This window comes from Urocampus carinirostris, chromosome 17, assembly GCF_059441175.1.
Source record: "Urocampus carinirostris isolate Australia breed hairy pipefish chromosome 17, RoL_Ucar_1.0, whole genome shotgun sequence".
NCBI lineage: Eukaryota > Metazoa > Chordata > Actinopteri > Syngnathiformes > Syngnathidae > Urocampus > Urocampus carinirostris.
This window is the reverse complement of record NC_142365.1, coordinates 20,193,379-20,216,301: the sequence shown is the minus strand read 5'-3', so window position 1 is coordinate 20,216,301 and position 22,923 is coordinate 20,193,379. Positions and strand designations below refer to the sequence as shown.

General features: G+C 38.0%; 1 protein-coding gene across 3 annotated transcripts in view; it reads right to left on the bottom strand.

The window, feature by feature from the left end:
* hyou1 (hypoxia up-regulated 1) overlaps positions 1-17,359 on the bottom strand; it is a 34,332-nt gene extending 16,973 nt beyond the window's left edge. For all 3 annotated transcript variants that reach the window (XM_088321326.1, XM_088321328.1, XM_088321327.1), the window contains exons 1-14: positions 17,157-17,359; positions 13,296-13,378; positions 13,113-13,206; positions 12,971-13,049; positions 11,810-11,964; positions 9,312-9,388; positions 9,049-9,230; positions 6,418-6,533; positions 6,162-6,348; positions 3,412-3,546; positions 3,222-3,304; positions 2,223-2,355; positions 1,124-1,308; positions 77-215 (exon numbers count right to left, since the gene is read on the bottom strand). In XM_088321326.1, coding sequence (XP_088177452.1) covers positions 77-215; positions 1,124-1,308; positions 2,223-2,355; positions 3,222-3,304; positions 3,412-3,546; positions 6,162-6,348; positions 6,418-6,533; positions 9,049-9,230; positions 9,312-9,388; positions 11,810-11,964; positions 12,971-13,049; positions 13,113-13,206; positions 13,296-13,365 — 1,635 coding nt within the window. In that variant the 5' untranslated portion in view covers positions 13,366-13,378; positions 17,157-17,359. The remainder of the gene's footprint in view (positions 1-76; positions 216-1,123; positions 1,309-2,222; positions 2,356-3,221; positions 3,305-3,411; positions 3,547-6,161; positions 6,349-6,417; positions 6,534-9,048; positions 9,231-9,311; positions 9,389-11,809; positions 11,965-12,970; positions 13,050-13,112; positions 13,207-13,295; positions 13,379-17,156) is intronic.
* Between the last annotated feature and the right edge of the window lie 5,564 nt (positions 17,360-22,923).

Genomic DNA, 22,923 nt, shown 5'->3' with positions numbered 1-22,923 from the left:
TGAGGTAAAGATTATTTGGAGTGTACTCAGCCACAGGTTACTCCAACTCAGTGGAAATGCTAACATTCTTACTTACCCTATCCAGAAGGAACACACCACTTTCGTCCATGTTGAAGTGTGCTTTAATCCCCTTGGACTCTGCATTTGCATGCTTCTCAAAGCTTTTGCCCACACCAATCAACTTTACTGTTGTCAGATTAAGAGAGCCAAACACACTAGAATTCACAAAATAACAAATGCAAATGTATTAAGCATTCACAAGTATGACATTTACTTAGAAATTCTAGCTAGGGATATACACCGTTCAAGTTTGTGATCGCTTAGAAATGTCCTTGTGTCTTTCGAGTAAAGCACTTTTTTTTTTATCAATTATGATAACGTGAACATATTTAAAAATACATCCCACACTTGTTAATGTGGTAAATAACTATTTTACCTGAAAATGTCTGCTTTCATGCAATATCAACATAGGTGTATAGAGGCCCATTTCCATCAAGCAGCACTGCAATGTTCAAATAGTACTTTGTGTTTGCTAATTGCGTTAAAAGGTTAATAGATGATTAGAAAACACTTGTGTGATGATGTTGGCACAGCTGAAAACAAGTTAGCTGGTTAAATATATAAAACTGACCTTCCACTGAGCTAGTTCAGTACCTGCAGCATCACATTTTTGGGTAAAAGCTCACTTTCAGAATTGCCAGAAAAAGGAAACTTTCATGTGAAACTTGACAGTCTATTCTTGTCATATAAATAATTAAGGCTATTCCATGGTAGAAATTGCCAAGAAATTGAAGATCTTATGCAACAGTGGATACCACTCCCTTCAGAAAACAGCACAGGCTCTAATCAGAGTAGAAAAAGCAGTGAGAGGTGAAACTAAGCAAGAGGACAAGTACAATAGTTTCTAGTTTAAGAAATAGATGCCTTACAGGTAACTCGGTTAAGAAAAGGCCATACCTACTATAGAATGGCCAACATAACGAAGAGATTCATAGGGGTAAATGATAACAGAGATTGGACAAGTCATTTGATAAATAGAAGTGACTTTTTCAAGGAAATCACAAACATTTCTGGGCGACCCCAAACTTTCAATCGATGGTGTGTTGAGTGAAGCTACACTTACCTAAGATCTTCCTCCGAAAGGAAGTCGAGTTCGCCATAATTGATGTTGAAAGTGAAGTCATCGTTGTAGCGATTGAAAGTGATGACTTTTCGTTGTGGGTAAGGCGCCATCCTCTGAAACAGGATCCGTTTGCTGTGTTTCCACGTTTTGGTGCCTTCTTCCTCTGCCTCTCGGGTGAACTCCACCTAACATTGCAATCACAAGTGCTAAGCTTTACATTGTACTTGAACTAGTACTACAGTATTGTATGATTAATCACAACTTCCTACCTAACCTAAATCCGCCAGGAACACTTTTTGGAGGGGGAAACGACACGGCGCCGAGTATCAAATATTTTATCGTTTGGGTGCTCGGTGGCTGAATTCCTTAAGTGTGAGGAAAAAGGCGAGCTGCTCTTTTAAAAGATGTATGAGCTATAAATACAATACACCCTTGTTATGTCTGAAAATATTTTTGACATGTTTTGCCAATATAATTCTTGTAATACATAACAGGTGCAAAACAGGAGGTTTGACAGTACCGTATTGAATATTGACAACGTACTAACGATATTTAATCTTTTAAACCCACAAAGTTCCTAATTTATACATCCGAATTGAAGATCAGTGGAAGTTATCAAATCAGAAACGCTTAACTTTTCTATTCAGAGTAATCAGAGTAATTCCTTTAATCCTCGAAGAACGGTGGGAAGCAGATGCAATTTGGTCCCTCACTGCGGCAACCACCAATAATAACGGCACGAAAATCACATTGGTGTTGAAATCTGACACTTATCCACAATATGGTTACCCAGGCGTGGTAGTCTATAAATATAGGACACATTTTACAACTGCATCTTAAAAACCGGTGCGTCTCGTACAAAATTGAGTGTCGTTAAATTTGAGCATGTAGTTTTTGGCAGGTGTGCTCTGCAGTCTGGAATTTACAGTACAACAGCTTTGCAGATTTCGCATATTGCTGCAGGTGTCTGGTCCCCATTAACCGTAAAAAACGAGGGATTAGTGTGGTAAACAAAGTGAGGACCATATGAATCCATAGATTTTTTAAAGAAATATTACAGACAACTAAAAAGTTGTACATGGACAAGAATTGAACAAACCTGAATGGGGAAGACTGCTGCGTCTCGGACTTGGAACGGCGTAACTTTGAAAGCCTTACTCAGAACTGCAGCCTGATAAACTGCTCCCATGGCAGCTGCCTCATCTGCATTTATGTTTTTGCCCAACTCCTCCCTACAGGAAAATAATGTGTTACAACCCAAATTCAAGTTCTGCATTTTCACAACCATAGGGCGCAACGTGTGAAAGGGCGCAGTCTCCATAGCTGTTATTTTTTAATTTTGCATTACAGGACGCTCACCCGCACGATTTTGGCATAACACAGACAAGCATACAACTGTGCGTATTTAAAAAGATTTAGTTTGTAATCAATACGTACTTAAATAAACCACAACCAAGTAAAACACACAAATAAAATTTTGTTTTTGTTTTCAGCTTCCTTCAACCTTTGATTCATTAATCTTCAATTCTCTTGCAGCTGCTTGGTTTCCATTCTTCCATGTAGCATAAAAATAAACACACCACAGCGGATTAAAACACAGAACCCATTCAATGGAAGGGAAAGTGAGATTTTGGATTGAATTCATTTTTGGAGGGCAACTATTGTTTTGCCTCTGATAGCACAATAACTTTTAAATTGCTAGATACGCTATGACATGAGCATCCATTAGTACTTCCGCTAACAATGCATTGCGTGTGACGTCACGAGTCCTCTTCCAAGCAAGTGGGATATGATGGCAATAAAACAAGAGATGCTTAAAAGTCACGAGCCACATATGGTTTAGTTGGAAATGTGAACGATCTCACAAAAACAACCCAAAAATGTTGTAAGTCTTGACTTGGCCATGGCTCGAACCTGTGACCTCCCAGTTTCGGGGGGGGAGCACCCAACCCTAAGGCCACTACTTTGCATGAGAGACAGGGCGCACTGCACGATAGATAATCCGAGACTTATATGTGCGCCATATGGTCGTGAAAATATGATTACATAAAAAATTAAAACATTTCTAAAAAAGGTACAAGTTACTCTTCACACTTACTTTCCAACTGCCTTAAGTAGAACTTCCTGAACTTTAGGGACACGAGTAGAGCCACCTACTAAAATCACCTGTTCAATTTCATCCTGTTGTCGAAAAGATTTCATCTTTAAATACATGCCAATTGTAAACTAGCAAGATTCAATTTTTCATTACGGTCACCTCATTGGGTAAATAGATATTGCATACAAACCAGATTCATTTCTGCAATCTTAAGAGCTTCGTGCACTGGGTGGGGCACTCTTTCAAATAAATCGGCACACAGCTCTTCAAACTCCGCTCTAGTCACCTTCGCCTTGAAGTCTATTTCATCAATTAAACCTTCCACCTGAACGAAACAGAACACTGGAATTTCATAGCTGTCATACATTGAAAGTTATGTTTAAGAATGGATAGACAATTTTCAGATTTAAAAAAAAATGTTTTCCCAACTGCAATTGAGAGCACATCAGCACTGCCATTACTGCAAATGTCCAGCAGATGGCAGGAATGCATCATAAATAACCAAAGAAATTTTTTTAGTGTACAGACGCTCCCCTACTTACGACCAGTCGACTTACGAAAAACAGTGGAAACGAACATTTTTGGATGTCGAAAAATCTCCGGACATTGCTGTAAGTTAGATTTTGTATTGTGTGCACCTTGCACCTTTTTCGGAATGCAGGACATTACTGTAGAGCTTCTTTCCCCCGCTACCGGCATGTGGTGGCGTTGTCAGAGGTTACCCAGCAGCCACCCGGAAGTAAAAAAATATCCTTCCTAATTCCTAATTAAACATCTCTACTTCATCTGTTCATAGTCCCATCACTACCATTAATGTAGCGTGTCGTTTTGTGTGTGTAATGGACTGCTCCTCGTTCATGAAAAAATACTCAGAAACACTTAAGGTCTCTTTGGAGAGCGACAACCGTCAGCACCCGTTTATTGTAAACACACCGAATTCTCTCCAAAACTAAACTCTCGCCCTGCTCTACACTCTCGCACCAACTCTCATGACATTCGTCGCCCTACTGACACCATTCATGCGCACCTCAAATTCTACGCCTACACTATTTCCAGCGCGCCAAGAACTTTGACATTTTTATTGTTTAATATCTCATGCATCCATTCAATGTGGTTGGTGTAAAGTGTAAAGAAGAGGCGAGCTGTTTCTTTTGAAATGAAAGTGGAATAAGAAAGCTTGATGCCGTTGAGAAAATGGTTGGAAGGCTTTTTTTCCATCCACTCTCCACCACGGAGGAGGACCTCTTGAAGCGCATCTTCCAAAAGTAAATTAAACTCAACTTTATAGATCATATTATTTTATGAAATGTTTATTTTTTTTTAGTACAAAACAATATAGGTTACTTTACAAGCCTTAAACATACTTATCTAAACCTTAAACATAGAAAATATAGCACTGAAGCGACCTACGAACAAATTCAACTTACGAACGATCGTCCTATTTCATTCGTAAGTGGGGCGGCGTCTGTTAAGATTTACTACTTTGATACAAAACCAAAATTATATTTAATACCAAAATTAAGTGCTGTATGTGTATCACAGACTTTTTTTCACCTGGAAAATAACTCAAAGTTTGCGTGCATGTTATACATGAGGTTTTAAAGGTAATAGATTACTGTATTAGTGTAATGATTGATCAATCCAAAAATATTGCTGATCAGAGTTACATAACATTGAAAGCAATTGGAATCATTGGCCATGAAAGGACCAAATCCTAACCTCTAGACCACAAGGGATATAGATGACTTACAAAAATGCATTACATTTCATCTTATGACAATAACTTTATTTGGACCCACAAGACACCTATAATCTATTTCTAGTAACAAAAATCAAATCATTTGCGTGGATGTATTATAATAAACAATAAATCATGAGTAGTGGTAAGGTAATTCTTCATTTCTTTCCGTGCCCACAATAAAGCGTGAGTTAAGCATTGCTATTTTGCGCAATTACTAATATCTAGAGTTAGAAAGTTGCACAGTATCTTGGAGTTAGAAAGTTTGCACAGTATATTGGTACATGTTAGATGGCAACTTGAGCTGAAAAGTAGAAATATAGTGCGTATGGCGCCTCTTCCAAGCGCAAAGGTGCTGATCATGGTGAAATTTATGAAAATCGAGCAGCGAGTCTAAATTTCACTGTGCCAGAGACTAATGTTAGAGCAGTGTTTTTCAACACTTACAAAAATGCATTATATTTCATCACTAGTGTGCCGTGAGACCTTGTCAAGTGTGCCGCTGGAATTGGCCCAAATTTCTCTTTAAAAAAAAAAAAAAATCTGACCATTTTTAAGTATTTTTGCTTTCTTCAGACGAGGAACTGTAATAGTCATCCATATCAGGAGGTGGCAGTAGCTTTTTATATACTAATTATCTACTCATGAGGTAGCACAGTACATTTAGTAACTTAATTTGTTGAACAAAGCAGTTTGAGATTGCACTGTAAAAAATTACAACATAATAATTTATATAATAATTATCTGCTCATGAGGTAGCACAGTGAAATATTTGACATAACTACATTTTCGACGGACGGTGTGCCTCGGAACTTTTTTATAAATAAAAGTGTACCTTGGTTCAAAAAGGGTTGAAAAACACTGTTAGACAATAGAGAAAACAAAGTCGCCCTGAAAGATATAAATTAAGGCAAAAAAGCACGACTAAGACAAAAACTCTGGTGTATCCAATGATGAAGCCAACTTTGAAAGACATTAAATAAATACATTGTAAATGTTGTGTTGGTAATGTGTACATACTTCACGTAGTCAATTAATGATTTTGATAATGGCTACAGGTATTCAACAACATTTGTCAAGAGCAAAGTTTTGTTTGAGGTCAGAATGAGTCAAACAAAAATTTATATCAATTTGTAACCAAAAATTAGGGGTGCGTGTTATACAAAAATAAATGAATTGAACATGCAAGAATTTTCACTCACCTGGGCCATAAATTCTACATTTGCACTGAGAACCGTTTTGAGCCTCTGCGCCTCTTTGAGTAGTTTGGCCATAGCACGGTGGTTTTCTCGCACATCTTTTGTGCTCTTTTTTTGTGCGTTGAAAAGTGAAGCTAAATGATCCCGAAGACGCAGATCCATCTCAAATCCACCCAAAGTACGATCAAATCTGAAGAAAATTAAAGCTCCTTGAAAACGGGTCAAAAGTTGTGGAAGTTTTTCCCTCTTTTGAACTTACCCGACACCTCGAATCTGCAACTGTGGCTGTGTGACAGATTCTTTGGTTTTTACAGTCTGATACGTAACAATGGTCGCAGTTGTACTGCCTGATCCCATATCATAAAACATTATATTCTGAAAAAGAATGACAGTAAAATGCTTTAGAAATAAACATGAGAAGATTCGTGACAATGACAGAAAAAAATAGAGAAACTGAGAACGTTCTCAAAAAAATTATCGCGACAATAACAATGTTAAATACCATTTATTTTGACATTCCCTATTTTAAATTAAAATCAGTAATTTTCCATTCCATTAGGCTTTTTCATCCGGCTCACCAAAGGAAAATGTTAAAATCTAATATACATTAAATGGTCAAAAAAAAAAAAAAGGGGGAAAAATAAATAAATTGTCTCCCCAGTGTCCCCCAACCTTCAAATAGCTCACTGCAATTTCTTCACTTGCTATTTTGCTCATTTATTCTTTCTATTTATCAAGAGGTTTATTAAATTTAATGAAGAAATATAATTCAGAGCTAGCCATATTGCATTTGGAGTTTTCAATGCATATTATCAAATTTAGGGCCTTAAAAAAAGGAAATAATTCAAACTGATTTGTTTCAAAACGAATTTGAATATATATATATACATCATGTACTTGTGAAATTTTAAATGTTTGTTTATTCATAAGAGCATATCGTCGCTACCATTCTCAAAACACATGTCCATTTTTTTGGGCATGTTTAGTTTTTGCCTATATGCAAAGAGAAAATTATTGTGGAAAAAGCGCCCAAAAATAGAGATACAGACACTGCTCTACTTACAAACAAAGGTTCCGGACGATCGTTCGTAAGTTGAATTTGTTTGCAAGTTGCTTCTGTGCTTTATTTTGTACGTTTAAGGTTTATATAAGTATGTTTAACGCTTATATAAGTAACATGTATTGTTTTGTACCAAAAAAAAAAACCATTTCATTAAATAAGGTGCTCTATAAAGATAAATAAAGTGAAGTTTAACTTACTTTTGGAAGATGCCCCTTAAGAGTAAGGCTACTTTCTCTTCCGTGGTTGAAAGTGGGTGAAAAAAAGCGATCCAACCATTTTCTCAACCGCATCAATCTTTCTTATTCCCCTTTCATTTTAAAAGAAATGGCTCGCCTCTTCTTTACACAAACCATATTGGATGGATGAAGGAGATATTTAACAATAAAAACGCGCTAGAGATACAGTACAGTATACGTAGTATGTTTACACACGATCTAGGAAGGAGAAGCCGGAATTCTTCTTGTGGATGCTGGGTGACCTCTCACAGCGTCACACGGCGGAAAGAAGCACTACAATACTGTCCTCTACTCTGAAAAAGTTGCACACAATACAAAATCTAACTTACGGCAATATTTTTCGACATCCCGAAAAAGATTTTTCATATCTACCGTTTTTTGAAAGTCGAACAGCTGTAAGTAGGGGAGCGTCTGTACAGGTACATCTGTTTAAAATGACAGCGACAATATAAGGGAAAAATTGGATAGGCCTTTATTTTTACCCCTCATGTATAGCCACAGCATCAGTCTTGAGACTGTATCAGTAGAAACAAAAATTAAAAACGTTTCCCCACCACTGCTATAGATTTCCATCCCAGTATTGGTAGGTACTATTTTTTAATAAATGTATTCTTTTGAGACAATAAATTTAAATGTATAATCTAGAACAGTTATTTCTTAACCACTGTGCCGCGGCACACTCGTGTGCCGTGAGAGATCGTCAGGTGTGCCGTGAGAAATTATCCAATGTCACTTTTTAAAATTTTAAATTTCATAAAACATTTATGAATCATTTTCTGCAAATATGATGTCATTGTCAAGTGTCTGTGCTGTAAAAACTGGGGGTATTGTGAATTATATTGTAATTAAACATGCTGTTCAGTGTCATTTTACAACATTTTTGGTTAGTGGTGTGCCGCAAAATTTTTCCTATGTGAAAAAACCTGCCCTGGCTCCCAAAAGGTTAAAAAACACTGATCTAGAATTGTAACAACACATTTATAAGGCAGAGAAGATGGAATAAAAATGTTCTCTATTAAGTTAGACCAGCGACTGATTGTGACGATCCGTTTTGTGAAAAAAACTAAAATTATGCAAATATTTTAGTGATGATGTATTCAGATTCAGATCTACTTTATTGTCATTCTAGTACACGTGTATACAGAACGAGATGTCGATACATCTGACCCGCACAGTTTCCTCGAATGTACAGATATAAGTAAAAGTTGTATTGTATTATGGCTACGTATAGTATTTTACCATACCATAGTGCCGATAGTGCAAGAGGAGTAGCTAACCAGATGTGCAAAATGGGCATTCAGGTTAACAAGTCAGGTAAACAGTAACATTAACACTGTAACATAACGCTGTAAGTACAATAGTGCAGAGAGCAAATGTGCAAGGAGTGGCAAGCTATAAAGAACTGCCAGTAGTGCAAAAAGTCAGATTAGCAGCCGTTAAGATTTAGGTTAACTATATGTTAACTATATGTTAGATTGACCATTTAACAGTCTAATGGCCAGGGGGACTAGACTACTGCGGAACCTGGTGGTCCTGCACCGCGCACCGCATTGAGGACTGATCAAATGTTTTTGTCCCAACGTTGACCTACCTTGCCTGTACTGTTGATATCTTTCCTTCTAAACACTCCATAATTCAAAGCCACGGCTGTATTGTCGTTGATGAGCTGAAGGACCTTCAGGCCGGCCACATGTGCAGCCTGCAGGACTGCCCTTCTTTCTGCTTGATTAAAAAATGCTGGGACGGTGATAACTGCATCTTTGATTGGTTGTTCTACGAGTTGTTGACAAGAAAGGAGAAGAGACATTCATATAATCATTTTTAAAAATTGGATTTGTCTTTATAAAGACTGACCTGCAAAATCCTGAGCCAGTCCACGAGAATAATTGAGTATCATCCCCAGGAGCTCTTCTGGTGTGAACTGCAGTTTCCTAAAAAAATTGCACTGATGGTTTATTTATTTTGCATTGGGCCTAATTGCTGCTGCAAAGCCAATATATTTCTAGAGAACAGCGCCAAGGCAACCATGATGTGGAAAATAGTGCCAGATTTAAACACAGACGTGTCCTTGTGTTGTTGTCAGTGATGGTCACCACGGTTACAGAAAAAATTGCATATGCTAATCATCTTTCCCTCGAGGATTAAAAGGAAACTTCAGTAACCTGACATTGACGCCGATGATATGGAAAGAGAGGTGTAGCATTTTTGATAGATAACTTCCTCTGCTGTTCAATTTAGATGTATAAATTGAGGACTTTGTGGGTGAAATATATTAGTACATTTTAAATATTTAATAAAGTACTGTCATACACTTGTTTTTCTCCTATTATGTATTATATGAATAATATTGGCAAAAACAGCGACTAAATGAAGGGCATAATAAAGGTTTCTATGTTTTGTATTTGGAGCACACGCGTTGTGTATCAGAGCAGCTCACCATTTTTGTCTGTGCCACCACAAAAAAAAAAATAAGCCGCACCGTGTTTGAACGCAAAGAAACCCTAAAATATTGAGATGGGACGAGACAGGAATCAACAAAATGATAAGTATCAAGAACAGATATTTCATTGCCTAACAAACACTTTAAAAACAAAAACTAAAGTACAAAAAAGGTGAGTCAATTAAGGGTTGATTAAATGTAAAGAAATTAATTATTTTTTCTTTGCCTTCTTAAAGGGACACTATAGTATTTGCCCACTAGATATAGTTGTATATCGTCGTGCAACGAAAACAAGTGCTAAAAACACAGGAAAGAATACAATCAATGCAGTCAGAGTCACACATTTTCCTCTCATTTTATTCCCAGCCTTTCACAGGGTTTTTGGGCGTACGCGTAGCAGCAAGAAGAAAAAAAAAAAACAGAATTAGCCAGACCGTAGTTATTAAAGCAGTAGCTTGTAGTCTGGAATTTACGGTAATTACAATATACAGTAATCCCTCGGTTATCGCGGTTAATGGGGACCAAAACCACCTGTGAAAAGTAAAATCCGCGAAGTTGCGACGCCACTTTAAAAATGCTTAAAAAAAATAAAATAAAAAAAAAAAAATTTTAATTTTTTTAAATTTTTTAATTTTATTTTATCATTATTATTATTTTGGGGCAGCACGGCGGCGCAGTGGTTAGCGCTTGTGCGGCACAGTACATGTCATGGAAACCTGTCGTGGGTTCAAATCCAGCTCCAGACTTCCTGTGCGGAGTTTGTATGTTCTCCCCGTGCTTGCGTGGGTTTCCTCCGGGCACTCCGGTTTCCTCCCACATTCCAAAAACATGCATTTCAGGTGAATTGGCCGGTCCAAAGTGTCCCTAGGTGTGAATGAGCGAGCGAGTTGTCTGTCCCTGTGTGCCCTGCGATTGGCTGGCAACCAGTTCAGGGTGTCCTCTGCCCACTGCCCGGAGATGGCTGGGATGGGCTCCAGCCCCCCCGCGACCCTAATGAGGATAAGCCGTATGGCTAATGGATGGATGGATGGATATTATTATTTTTTAGACCCGCGAAGCTCTGAACCCGCGAACGTGGAACCGCAAAGTAGCGAGGTCCCACTGTACTTATACATCGGTAAGACTTATTTGTGAAAATAATTATTATTTTCAAACTAAATCGCAAAAAAGCACTCTAGGCCTGTGTTGATAATTTCAAACTTGCCCTGGTATCCTGAAAAATGCCCCATTAACAGCTCCCAAGCACTTGTCACTCGCGCAATCATCACTAAAAACACTTTGTATCTCATTTTTTGAGTCTTACGAAAGCGACGTAGAACAGGAAGACAACAGAGGATTGTTTATTGTGACACAGAGGATGAAAATGTCATTGGATTGACCGATTTGAGTGAAAATATTTGTTAAGCATTTAATTTATGGTAAAGTTATCTAAATAACTCTTAATATGTTACGTCGTTACTGAAATTATCAGAAATGTCAATCATGTAACATTCATATACCCTACAAACAAATTCAGCCCGTCGCTCTTATATTTTAAATTGTCTTTCGAGACGACATGTATGTTTTTGGTGTTGGGTTTTATCAAATAAATTAGCTCCAAAATGCGATCTATACTGTGGTGCGGCTAATATAGGTTTTTTTCCTTCTTAATTATGCAATTTTTTTGCAATTTATACTCTGGAATGACCTATAGTCCGGAAAGTAAGGTACCTTTTTTTTCCCTCCTATGTTTAACTCATGGTTAATAGCGTAGAAAAAATATATATATCCCTTTACTTTTATGGAGGACCCATCTTAATTTGTAAATTACTTTCGTTGTATTTAAAATATGATTCAAGATTTTGAAAGTGGCATTTATAAGAATAAAATAAACTCTATAGTGAAGTTCAGAATCAAAGATAAAAGCACTTACTCAGAATTTTTGAAGTAAATGGTCTCTCGCACAGGGTCGGTTTGCAGATTATGCTCGGGAAAACGCTTTTGGTAAAGCGCCAATTGTGGGTTGTTGTACTTCTTGCCCAGGAGACTTTGCAGGTGTCGATAGACTGTTTTCGGGTTCTTCACAGACTACAAAAGGGAACAAGAACGCATGCATAATAATCAACGACTGACTTAACACAATTGTGGTATGGTACAGTAGTACCTCTTTCTACGAGGACCTCTAAAAACAAGAATTTCGAAAGAAAAGTTTTTTTTGCAAGCCATACAAATCCAGTGCACGAGCAGCGCCAGAGGCTACCACCAGAGACTGCTTGTGACCTATAACTGCAAGCATCACCTTATCCAGCTTGTGCATGCAAACTACTCCAGGCCCCCCAAAAAATGTGCTGTAATTTTCTTGTAGGTTCATATAAAGTTACAGTAACTTTACTTTTAAGTGTACAGTAAGTGCTACTGTTTCATCAACAGTCTTTCTATTTTTTACCTGTCAACTTCTGCCAATTGCTCCCCGTATTAACAGTTGCAGGTCCTTTTATAATGTGATAATACAACGAGGCACGAATTTATTCACAGCAAGACGGACTATGTAGAATACTGCAGCAACCTTAACAATTTACGATGACGTTGTCGTCCGCTACCTGTGACCAAGATCATCCAGATGAGAGCCTAAGTGAGTAAGACCAGATCGGTCTTTTTTTTAAATTTGGTTTTCCCCGTTAACAATTAGTTAATACGGCTAACACAAGGTGAAATGAACAAAAACATAAAATTCGGGGAAAACGTATATGTTGACAGGTATGCGATCCCAGTCACTCCTCCTTGCAACCGTAGCATGCATAACCCTCATTACCATGGGGAGTGCTCATAATAACCTCGCATTTTATTTCCTCAATATCATCGTATTCATTTTATTATCGTATTTTATATGTTTCATGACCATTTTAATGTGTTTTAAGTGATCAGGAAGATGTGTTTTACAGCTATTTGGATGCTTTTGGGAGGAAGGGAATGGACCATTTCACTATTAATAATTTTCATTTAAGGAAAATTCACTGGCACAATCCTGGAACGAATTAGGTTGGTAAGAAGAGATACCACTGTAATTCTAATGTTTCAATTGTGTTGCTCATACCACTCCTAGGGCGCTATCCCCAAACAGTCTTTCATTTTCTTTGAGACACACAGCAATGGGCGTTTTCCTCCTCGACTCTCTGAAAATGAACAAACAGTTAGCATGACTGAACTAGTGAATGAGATTTGTTTGTTGTAATCACTTGTTGAGAACAATCTCCATGGGCACGCCAGGTTTAACTATTGCCATCTTCATCCATTCACTTCCAACATCTATTGACATGACAGCTACAGCATCTAGAACAACATAAAGACATCCTCGTTATGTCCCCAAAACAACATTAACATATACAGAGAGTGCCAAAAATATGATGTGCAATTCATACCTGTGTGGGACGGAAACATTACTAAAACCAAACAGAACAGAACAGCCAATGGAAGCCTTCTCAAACCCATGATGCACTGAAATCTGGAGAGTAAATGAAATCAAAGTTATGCTCATCTTTTTTTCCTACGCAAAACCAAATAACCATGTTTAAGAATGGATTTGATTCTGTCAGGGTTATTATTAATTAGACCAGCAACTAACATTAAACTGAATAGAATAGTCTTTATTATGATATCATCGTTGTGAAACATTGTATGCAATGAGATTAGACCTTGCACTCTAGGGTAAACATGTAATATAGAATTAAGAGCGAAAAATATGGTAAAATAAACTGCCAGGATAAATAGGCAACGATATTTAGAAAGTAGTGCTTAGAGACTGGCCTAAGAAATAATAATAGTGTAATAAAGGAATAGTGCATCATAACAGTAGTGGAATAATATGTAGTCCAATATCATTTAGCAGCAACAAGAAAAATCAAATAGAATAGGAAGATATACAGTAAAATTCACAATTTTACACACTTGTTTAGGGTGCTGATGACCCTGGGAAAAAACAGGCACTGATTTATTTATTACTGTAGGATTACATTGTTATGGATTATTTCCATTGATCTTAACAATTATTTCAATAATCAATCCGTCTATTTCATTTAGGACAGTCCATTATTTGAAATTGAAAGCAAACATATGTTGTTTTCAGCCGTAACATTTGAGTGTGAATTTTTGGGTCGATTAATATATGAACATGGTAAATGTATTTTGATTTCAATCCATTTTGTAAAGCAGACGTTTTTTCCAATTACCATTGTGGAAAACACATTTTTTGAAATAGTTCTTGGTGAATTAATAACATGACAGAAAACAGGCATGAATATTAACCATTGTCCAAATTCTAACCCCCCAAAAAAGTTTAAATGAGACCTTAAAATTGGTTAAAAAATTGCTAATCTTGGTAAATATCCTAACCTAAATTAAGGCTTGTTCAACATGGGGGGGTGAATCAATTCGGAAAAGTGTGACCTATTGGGTGAGTTCCCGACATGAGCATCACTCAATATGGATACTATACAGCAGTGTTTTTCAACCAGGGTGCCGGGGCACACTAGAGTGCCGTGAGATCTTGTCTCGTGTGCCACTGGAATTTTCCCAATTTTATCTTTCCAAAAAAAAAATCAGGCCATTATTCAGTATTTTTGCTATATTCAGATGAGGAACTGTAATAGCCATCCATATCAGTAGATTTTTATATAGTTTTTATACATTAATTATCTGCTAATGAGGTCAAGTCATGTTTATTTGTATAGCCCTTAATCATAAAGAGTATCAAAGGGCTGCACAAATCAAAGACTATTGCAAACTACAAACTATTATGACATCATCCCCTTATTATTGTCAATATAAATTATAGGTTATTCATATGCCATAGAATAGATGTGTGTTTTAAGCTTAGATTTAAACATTTCCACTGAGGTTGCAAATCAAATCTCAGGGACCACAGTACATTTAACAACCTAATTTGTTTAACAAAGCGGTTTAAGATTGCACTGTAAAAAATAAAAACGCAAATAAAGCACATCATTCTTTTTTATTTCAAGTATTATTTTCTTCTTTTTATATACTAATTATCTGCTTATGAGGTAGTACAGTGAAATATTTGACATAACTTCATTTTCAAACATTGGACGGACGTTGTGCCTCGGATCTTTTTTATAAATAAAAGTGTACCTTGGTTCAAAAAGGGTTGAAAAACACTGCTATACAGCATCAGGACCATTAAAGAGCATACAGAGAATAAAGAATACATGTAAAAAATTAGCACATTTGTTTTCCTTTTGAGGCTAAAGTTTAGCGGTTATTGTGATAATCGATTAGCTGGTGCTACACAAACTAATGCCCTTTCACCTTGATGCAAGTTGATAATTTTACTGATTACCCACTGACTAAGATCATTACCAAAATAATAAGAGGAAAAAAATATCATGTTCATTTCGTCATCAAACTCAAAATCTAAATGTATTCTTTTTGCACTATTTGGACACTGAAATGCAACGAAAAGTACTGTACAAAAAACACTCATCGTACAATGAGAACCCCCATTCTTCCAACCAAACATCCCGGGAAAACAGACCTTTTAAGGAAATAAAATGCAATTTTAAGGAGAAAATGTGATTATTTTTTAGGATCATTTAAGTTCTTATACAATCACAATTCCAAAATGTTTCAACGAGTGAAAACTAGCCAAAGTAGTTGGTCGCTCCATTCCTGACCCAAATTTTCAACTTTTAGGACAGGGTTTATATCTGGCATGTCAACCGTACGGACCACAGGTTGATTCTGGCCTGTTGGTTGAGTGATTTGGCCTGCCGTACATTATTGAGTAAGTAGTCTTTTAGCTCTAAAATGCCTATTTCCGTCACTAGAGGGCACTAAAGGTGGATAAGAGTTGACGTCCGGTTTGGTTCCATGTTAAAGACAATATTGTGCAGTATTTTCTCCGCTATGTTAGGCCTGGCCGAATAGTTCAATCTGATGTTATTGCCCACTCCCTATAACTATTTTATAAATGTTTTTTTTTAAAGCAGTATAACAATTTAGGCAAATATGTTCTTATTCATAGCGCCAACTTGAGTCTGTTTAGTGGAATGAATTGGTTCAAATGTTAAGTCATGTTTATTTGTATAGCACTTAATCACAAAGAGTCTCAAAAGGGCTGCACAAACCACATACTATTGCAAACCACAGACTATTATGACACCATCCCCTGATCTGCATTTACTCGACTGTTGATGTAAACAAATTAACACAATTAATGTCAAACACAAAAACAGTTATGTTCCATTGTTTGAGATTAAGTGTGTTGTCCCTTTTCATCCGTGAATATAATATGTAGGGTCGGCTACAAATGTAGGTTGAATAATATAGCATACTACAAAAACCAAAACATGAATGATAAATATGTGCATATTCACAGTGGCAGTTGTACATGACATCATTCTCTGAACAACTGGTACTGTGAATAAGCACATATTATAAATAATTATTATATTAAACAGGCAGCACGGCGGCGCAGTGGTTAGCGCGTGTGCGGCACAGTTCTAAGGTCTTGGGAACCTCCTGTGTGGGTTCAAATCCAGCTACCGGACTTACTGTGCAGAGTTTGTTTGTTCTCCCCGTGCTTGTGTGGGTTTCCTCCGGGCACTCCGGTTTGCTCCCACATTCCAAAGACATGCATTTCAGGTGGATTGGCCGGTCCAAATTGTCCCTAGGTGTGAATGAGCGAGCGAGTTGTCTGTCCTTGTGTGCCCTGCGATTGGCTGGCAACCAGTTCAGGGTGTCCCCTGCCCACTGCCCGATGATTGTTGGGATGGGCTCCAGCACCCCCGCGACCCTACTAAGGATAAGCGGTGCAGCTAATGAGATGAGACTACAAAAAACAAACGTATTGATCCAGCCAGGTTTAAAATCTACTATAAACACATTTGTATTGTCTACTACGAGATTCACTTTTGTTGATTTGGGAATTAGGTTTTAAACTTAGAATTGAATAGGAAATAATAGCCTTTATTGTCATTTATAGTAACGTGGTGAAACATTGTATGTGACGAGATTAGACATTGCACTCCGGGGTACACATGTCATAAAGACTTTAAAGAGGAAGAGATTTAAGGACTGTTAGGACAACTCGACAAACACATTAACAACGTAGTGCTTAGAGACTGGCTCAAGTTATAAAAGAGCATCGTAACAATATCATGTTTCATTTGATCAACAACTTACTGTATACAAAAGCAATGCCAGTATAGAACATTATGTTAGCTAGCAGCACAGCATGAAGACAAGTGCATGACTCAACTTACCTTTCTTCGGGTTATGCAAATAAACTACGACTTTAGGAAACACGACTCGCTTTCGTGTTTCTTTAAACGAAAGACCCCAACTTTCGGAGCTTTTTTCCGATTTAGATAAGAGTCTTTAGAAGGTACTGCTCATCGCTTTGCTTTCATGAGTCGGGCCCGGAACGCGGCGGCACCTCATTGGATCCAATCAAATGGCTGATAGATGTGTGGCGTTTGCGAACGAAACGGCTATATAAGCCGGCTCCTTCAAGTGTAAGACAGGAGCCGACTTGCTTCAAGAGTGATGTGTCGTTTACGAACGCGAAGGTTTTATGAGACAGCTCTCTGAAGTGAGGACATGAACTGGCTCCCTTCGAGGCAATTTCAAGAGGTGTTCTCATACCTGTCAACCTGTACGTTTTTGCCGTACAAAGTACGTTTATTATGCATTTTATTATGCAAGACGTGTACGACGTACAAGAAAATCTGTACGGAAAAACGCAAATTTGTCAATAATGGGTACCATCCGGTATACACCGACTATCGCCAAACGGCAAATTACTCAAGTCAAACAAGTTCGCCGCGAAAGCCTCTATCTCGGTATTGTTTTTTTCATTGCAAACGAAGCGAGCGGTTTGATGCTACTGTGCGCATGCGTCTGCCGCCTGGGGATTTCCCATCATGCATCATTCCGGAAAAAAATATGGTGTAAGATTATTTTGTATTTTGTACGGGAAAATACGACAGTTTGTACAGGCATGGAGACGTGGAGGTTGACAGGTATGCGTTCTGTTTTCTTCAAGTCTAAATTGATTAAAAGTTCATTACAAAGAATAGTTAAAATTTCCTGTATTTTACAGTTTATTTTCAGCCCTGAAAAAAGTTACATTCTTCTGTACACATGTAAATATCACTTCAATGCATTACAGGATGCCTGAAAGGAAGTGGGGCGAAGAAAATGTATGAAATCCCACCCCTTATCTCGTAAATAGAAAACTTAAAGGTACATTTCCTGATACAGGCGTGAGACAAGTTGTAAAGCTTAACAAATGATAGCATGACGTTTCTCACACAAGCTTTTATTTTACGGGAAATGGGGCAGTTAACCCAAACGCCAGTGATTTGGCGATCGTTGGGCGGAAGACGTGAGGCAGCAGTCTGGTGTGGAATGACAGGAAGCCAAAGGCCGACGAGATCGATACCAATTGCTTGAGCAGATATCGGACAGATGGAGCAATACCGGACAAGACGGGTGAGTGAGAGCACTGAGCTTAGATATAAGGGAAGCCAATCTGTCAACGAGCCGCAGCTGGCGCTACACGGGCGGGGCCAATTGGGCGCCATGGCAACCGTGACAAGTACATTGAGTTCATATTTTCTTCAATGAAGAGAAACTCCCCAACTTCAGTTGCACTCACGCAGTCCCAAACCATGACATTCCCAACACCATGCTTGACTTTAGGCATGACAAAAACATGTTTGTACTCCTCACCTGCTTGCCGCCAGACATGCTTCACGCCATCTGTGCCAAATAAATGGATCCCTGTCTCATCAGAGCAGAGGATATATTTCCAGTAAGCCATGGCTTTTGTTAATATACTACCTTTCATTTTGTCAAAGCGATGTTTCTTCACGGATAATATACTGCATAATGTTGGTCGCTAGATGCCGTGCGAATATAATAAATGAGCAATAGGGATAGTGAAACTTTCTAAACACAAAAGCGTGTCTGGGAGAAGAAAAGCAAGCTTTCGAGCGGCTTGGAATGTGGGAGTGTCAAGGCCATCTTGATGAACCAGTAAGCAGGCCTCATTGTGGCATGTATTGTATCATTTATTTTTGTAGATCTGTAAATAATTTGATTACAGTCATGTCAGTAAGATTTAAGATTGTAAGATGTAAGATTAGCATACAAATGTATGCTAATTCTTATAGCTTCCGTTACTTTTTAATGAATCCTGTGTTTCACTTTAAATTAAAAAGCTAAACGTTTGTTCAAGTAATTCATAGTTTGCGATGACACTAAAAAATATATATATTTTTAGTTTATATTTTTTTTGTGTGTTGTGCGTTTTTGGGGGATTCTGTACTCCTTGACATTAAAGTTGCTTAATTTAAAAAAAAATGAAGCTTGAATTAGTTAGAAGTATATAGTAGGGTGAAAAAGTAATTGCTATTATAATATAGTAGTGTAATACATCGCTTTTGATAAATCATCAATTTAGATATGTACATAAAGTTGCATCATTGTTTTAACTACACGTGTACGTGTAGGTAACTTAAAGCAACAACAGGCTCCGCAGGACAAAGACTAGGAACCTTCCCGTGGTGTCCTGCGAAGGGCTCTCTCCCGTGGGAGCCTTACGAATCCAACTCAGTCCACTCAGACTCGCTCTTTCTTTCTTTCTTGGTCCTCTCTCCTTCTTTGTCTCTCCTTTTCTCTCTTCCCCCTTTACACTCTTGTCTCTCATTTTCTCTATCCCTCTCTTTCCTACTCTTTCCTCTCTCACTCTCTTTTCCCCCTTTTTGCATTTTACTCTGTCTGTCTTTCTCTCTTTCTATCTGTCCCTCTCTTTCTCTCTCTTTTACTCTCCTCTCTCTGTTCTTCTTAGGGCGGGCGACTTCGAGAGCAACCCTGGCCCCCAGTCCAAATGCCAGTGGTGCTTTCGAACCATTCGCTGCGACCACACCCCAATCACCTGTACTACCTGCCCACAGGGCTTCCATAAATCATGCACCGGCCTGTCCGAACGTACTAAGGACTTTTGAGGCTTCGTCTGCTTGGTTTGCTTGGGTCGCACCCCGTCAGGCCTGGCGGCACAGGACAGTCGCAGCCCCCTCTCCTTCGGAGAACTACGGAGCCTCCCACGAGCGAGTCTGGCACTACTATGGATTACCTTAGGCGCCTTGAGTGACTCAACGACGACGACGACGACGACGACAACAGGCTCCCGAGGAGCCGTTTGCGAATCGAAAGAGCCGACTCTTTTGAGTGATCGAGTCGAAAGAGCCGCTTCACTAAAAAGAGCCAGAATTCCCATCACTGGTGTCCGCTGCGCACAGTGACCGGCAAAGTAGTCAAGCCATTAAATTAAAATAGGATTTACTACTTTCGGTTTCCCACTAAAATTGTAGTATAATGTGCAGGAGGCATGGGATATCATTATTTTATAGCCTACAGTTGAAATAAAAAATAATATGAGGATAAGCGGTACGGCTAATGAGATGAGATGCTTCGATATTCAACATATGTAGTTATTACGAGTACTATACTACTCACTATGGAGTCCCGCCTGGGCCAAAATTCACATAATAGTCAAAAGCCAAGATGGTACCCATACTTTTCCAAAGATTAACTTGATGCAAGGAAATAGTGATGGGTCGTTTGCAAACGATGGGTTCTATGAGCCAACTTTGTGATTCTATCTTCTTTTTTGGTATTTTATTTTCTGGGGTTTTGACTATTTTATTGCTTTTTTTCTCTATTTTTCCCCGATTCTCTTTTCATCATTTTTTCCTTTCCATTAGCCTTTTACTTATTATCATATTGCTTTTTTCTTATTTTTTCTTATTTTTCCATTTTTTGTTTCTTTTTTCCTAGCTTTTCACTTTTCCATTGCTTTTTCATTTCCCCCTTTTTTCTTTTATTTGTTACGGGTTTTTGTTTCTTCCCCCCAACTTTTTGCTTCTTTTTTTTCTTGCTTTTTCTCTCTTTTCCTTTTGTCTAATTTGTTCTTCTTCGGTCCAATTTTTCCCCTTTGTATATATATATATATATATATATATATATATATATATATATATATAAATATATATATATATATATTTTTTTTTTTTTTTTTGCTCTATTCTCCTTTTCAAATCATTCTTTGCACAGTGTTGCATAACAATTGGCATAATTATTTGGATTCATGCATCAAAATCAACCTGAAGAGTCGTTTGGTAGCCGAAAGAGCCAGCTCTTTTGAGTGAGCCGAGCCGAAAAAGCGGTTTCTCTAAAGAGGCGGAACTCGCATCACTGTGTCGCTCGCGAACGTAACAGCAACGCTCAGGGTGGTGATTGGTCCACGTTCTTTGAGGACAAACGTTTACGCAGCCAATTGGTCCACGTCCAGGAAGCGTACTTTCCAATGGCCAACGACTGCCTTGAGACTGGCCCCGAAGTTGTTCTCAGACTGTGACGTTCAGATTTCTAGTCATGGGTATTCCGGGCTTTTTCGGCTCGGCTCACTCATTGGAGCCGACTCTTTTGGTTACCAAATGGTTCTTCAGATTATTGTTTTTAATGATATATTACCAAAATTTATGAAAAATTAAGCACCAGCACTTGGAAAATGTATTCTACTATTATATTATAATAGCATTTAATGTAATGATTAAGGGTTATAAAAATAGACATGACTTTACTTGATAATTTACAGTGAACATTTGCCTCGTTGAAACTTTCACATTGTATATACTAAGCGAACATCTTGTTTTCAAAAACGGCTCTGAACATTGACAAATGTAATAACACCCAGAGTGACGCAGTCAAAAATTTAGGTGACATATTTGACCTTAATGTGTCCTTTCAAACACACGTTAAGAATATTACTAGAACAGCTTTTTCCCATCTTCGCAACATTGCTAAAATTCGTCCTATGCTGTCTCAGTCAGATGCAGAGATTATAATTCACGCGTTTGTTACCTCCCGTAAAATGCTGCAGCGAGGCTTTTTTAACTAAGACAAGAAAGTTTGATCACATTACCCCGATTTTAGCTAACCTGCATTGGCTCCCTGTAAGCTTAAGATGTGATTTGAAGGTTCTGTTGGTAGTATACTAAATCATGAATGGACTTGCTCCCTCATATCTTTCAGATAGAATTTCGCCCTATGTTGCGGTCCGGCGCCTTCGCTCTGAAAATGCTGGTTTACTAGTGATCCCAAGAGCCAAGAAGAGATCCGCAGGTTCGAGATTGTTCTCCATTCAGGCTCTGGTAATGTGGAATGCTCTGCCCCGAGATTGGATCTGCAACCTCAGTGGAACTGTTTAAATCTAGGCTTAAAACACACTTCTATTTTATAGCTTATGAATGACCTATATTTCCTGTTGACGATATCTGCTTTTTTGTCTGTTAATGCAACATTCGTTGCAGCCTGGTCATCCTGGAAGGGGGATTACCTGATGTGCGGTCCCTTCTCAAGGTTTCTTCATTTCCCTCATGTTGAGGTTTTTGAGTTTCTCCTTGCTCTCATGTAGGTTTTAGATCAGGGGATGGTGTCATCATAGTTTGTAGTTTGCAATAATATGTGGTCTGTGCAGCCCTTTGAGACTCTTTGTGATTATGGGGGTCAATAAACATGACTTGACTAGGCAACCACACTCATATTGATCAGTCCAAAGCGCCTACAAGAAAGCCAAAGAGAGAAAATAGGAAAAAGTGAGACAATGAGAAAACACTGTACAGAGAAAAATAGAAAGAGAGCGGGATGAAAGAAAGAGAAAAAGGGAGACATAAAACAAATAAAAATAAATAAAAATAAAAAAGTGACAGAGAAAAAGAGAAGAAAAAGAGAAAGCTATAAAGTAAGAGAGAAAGCGAGAGAACATTGTTAGTGGGAAGCTGGCTTCCATCGCTGAGTTTAAAGAGTCTGATTATAGAGCAGATTCGTTCGCGAACGACACATCACGATTTCACATTCGTCTGCAAGTTGGCTGCCCAAAGTGACCTTAAAAACTTCAGAATTAAGCTTGTTTATTCCATAACTAACCAGACAAGACACCTCATTCAGTCCCTGATGAGTAAA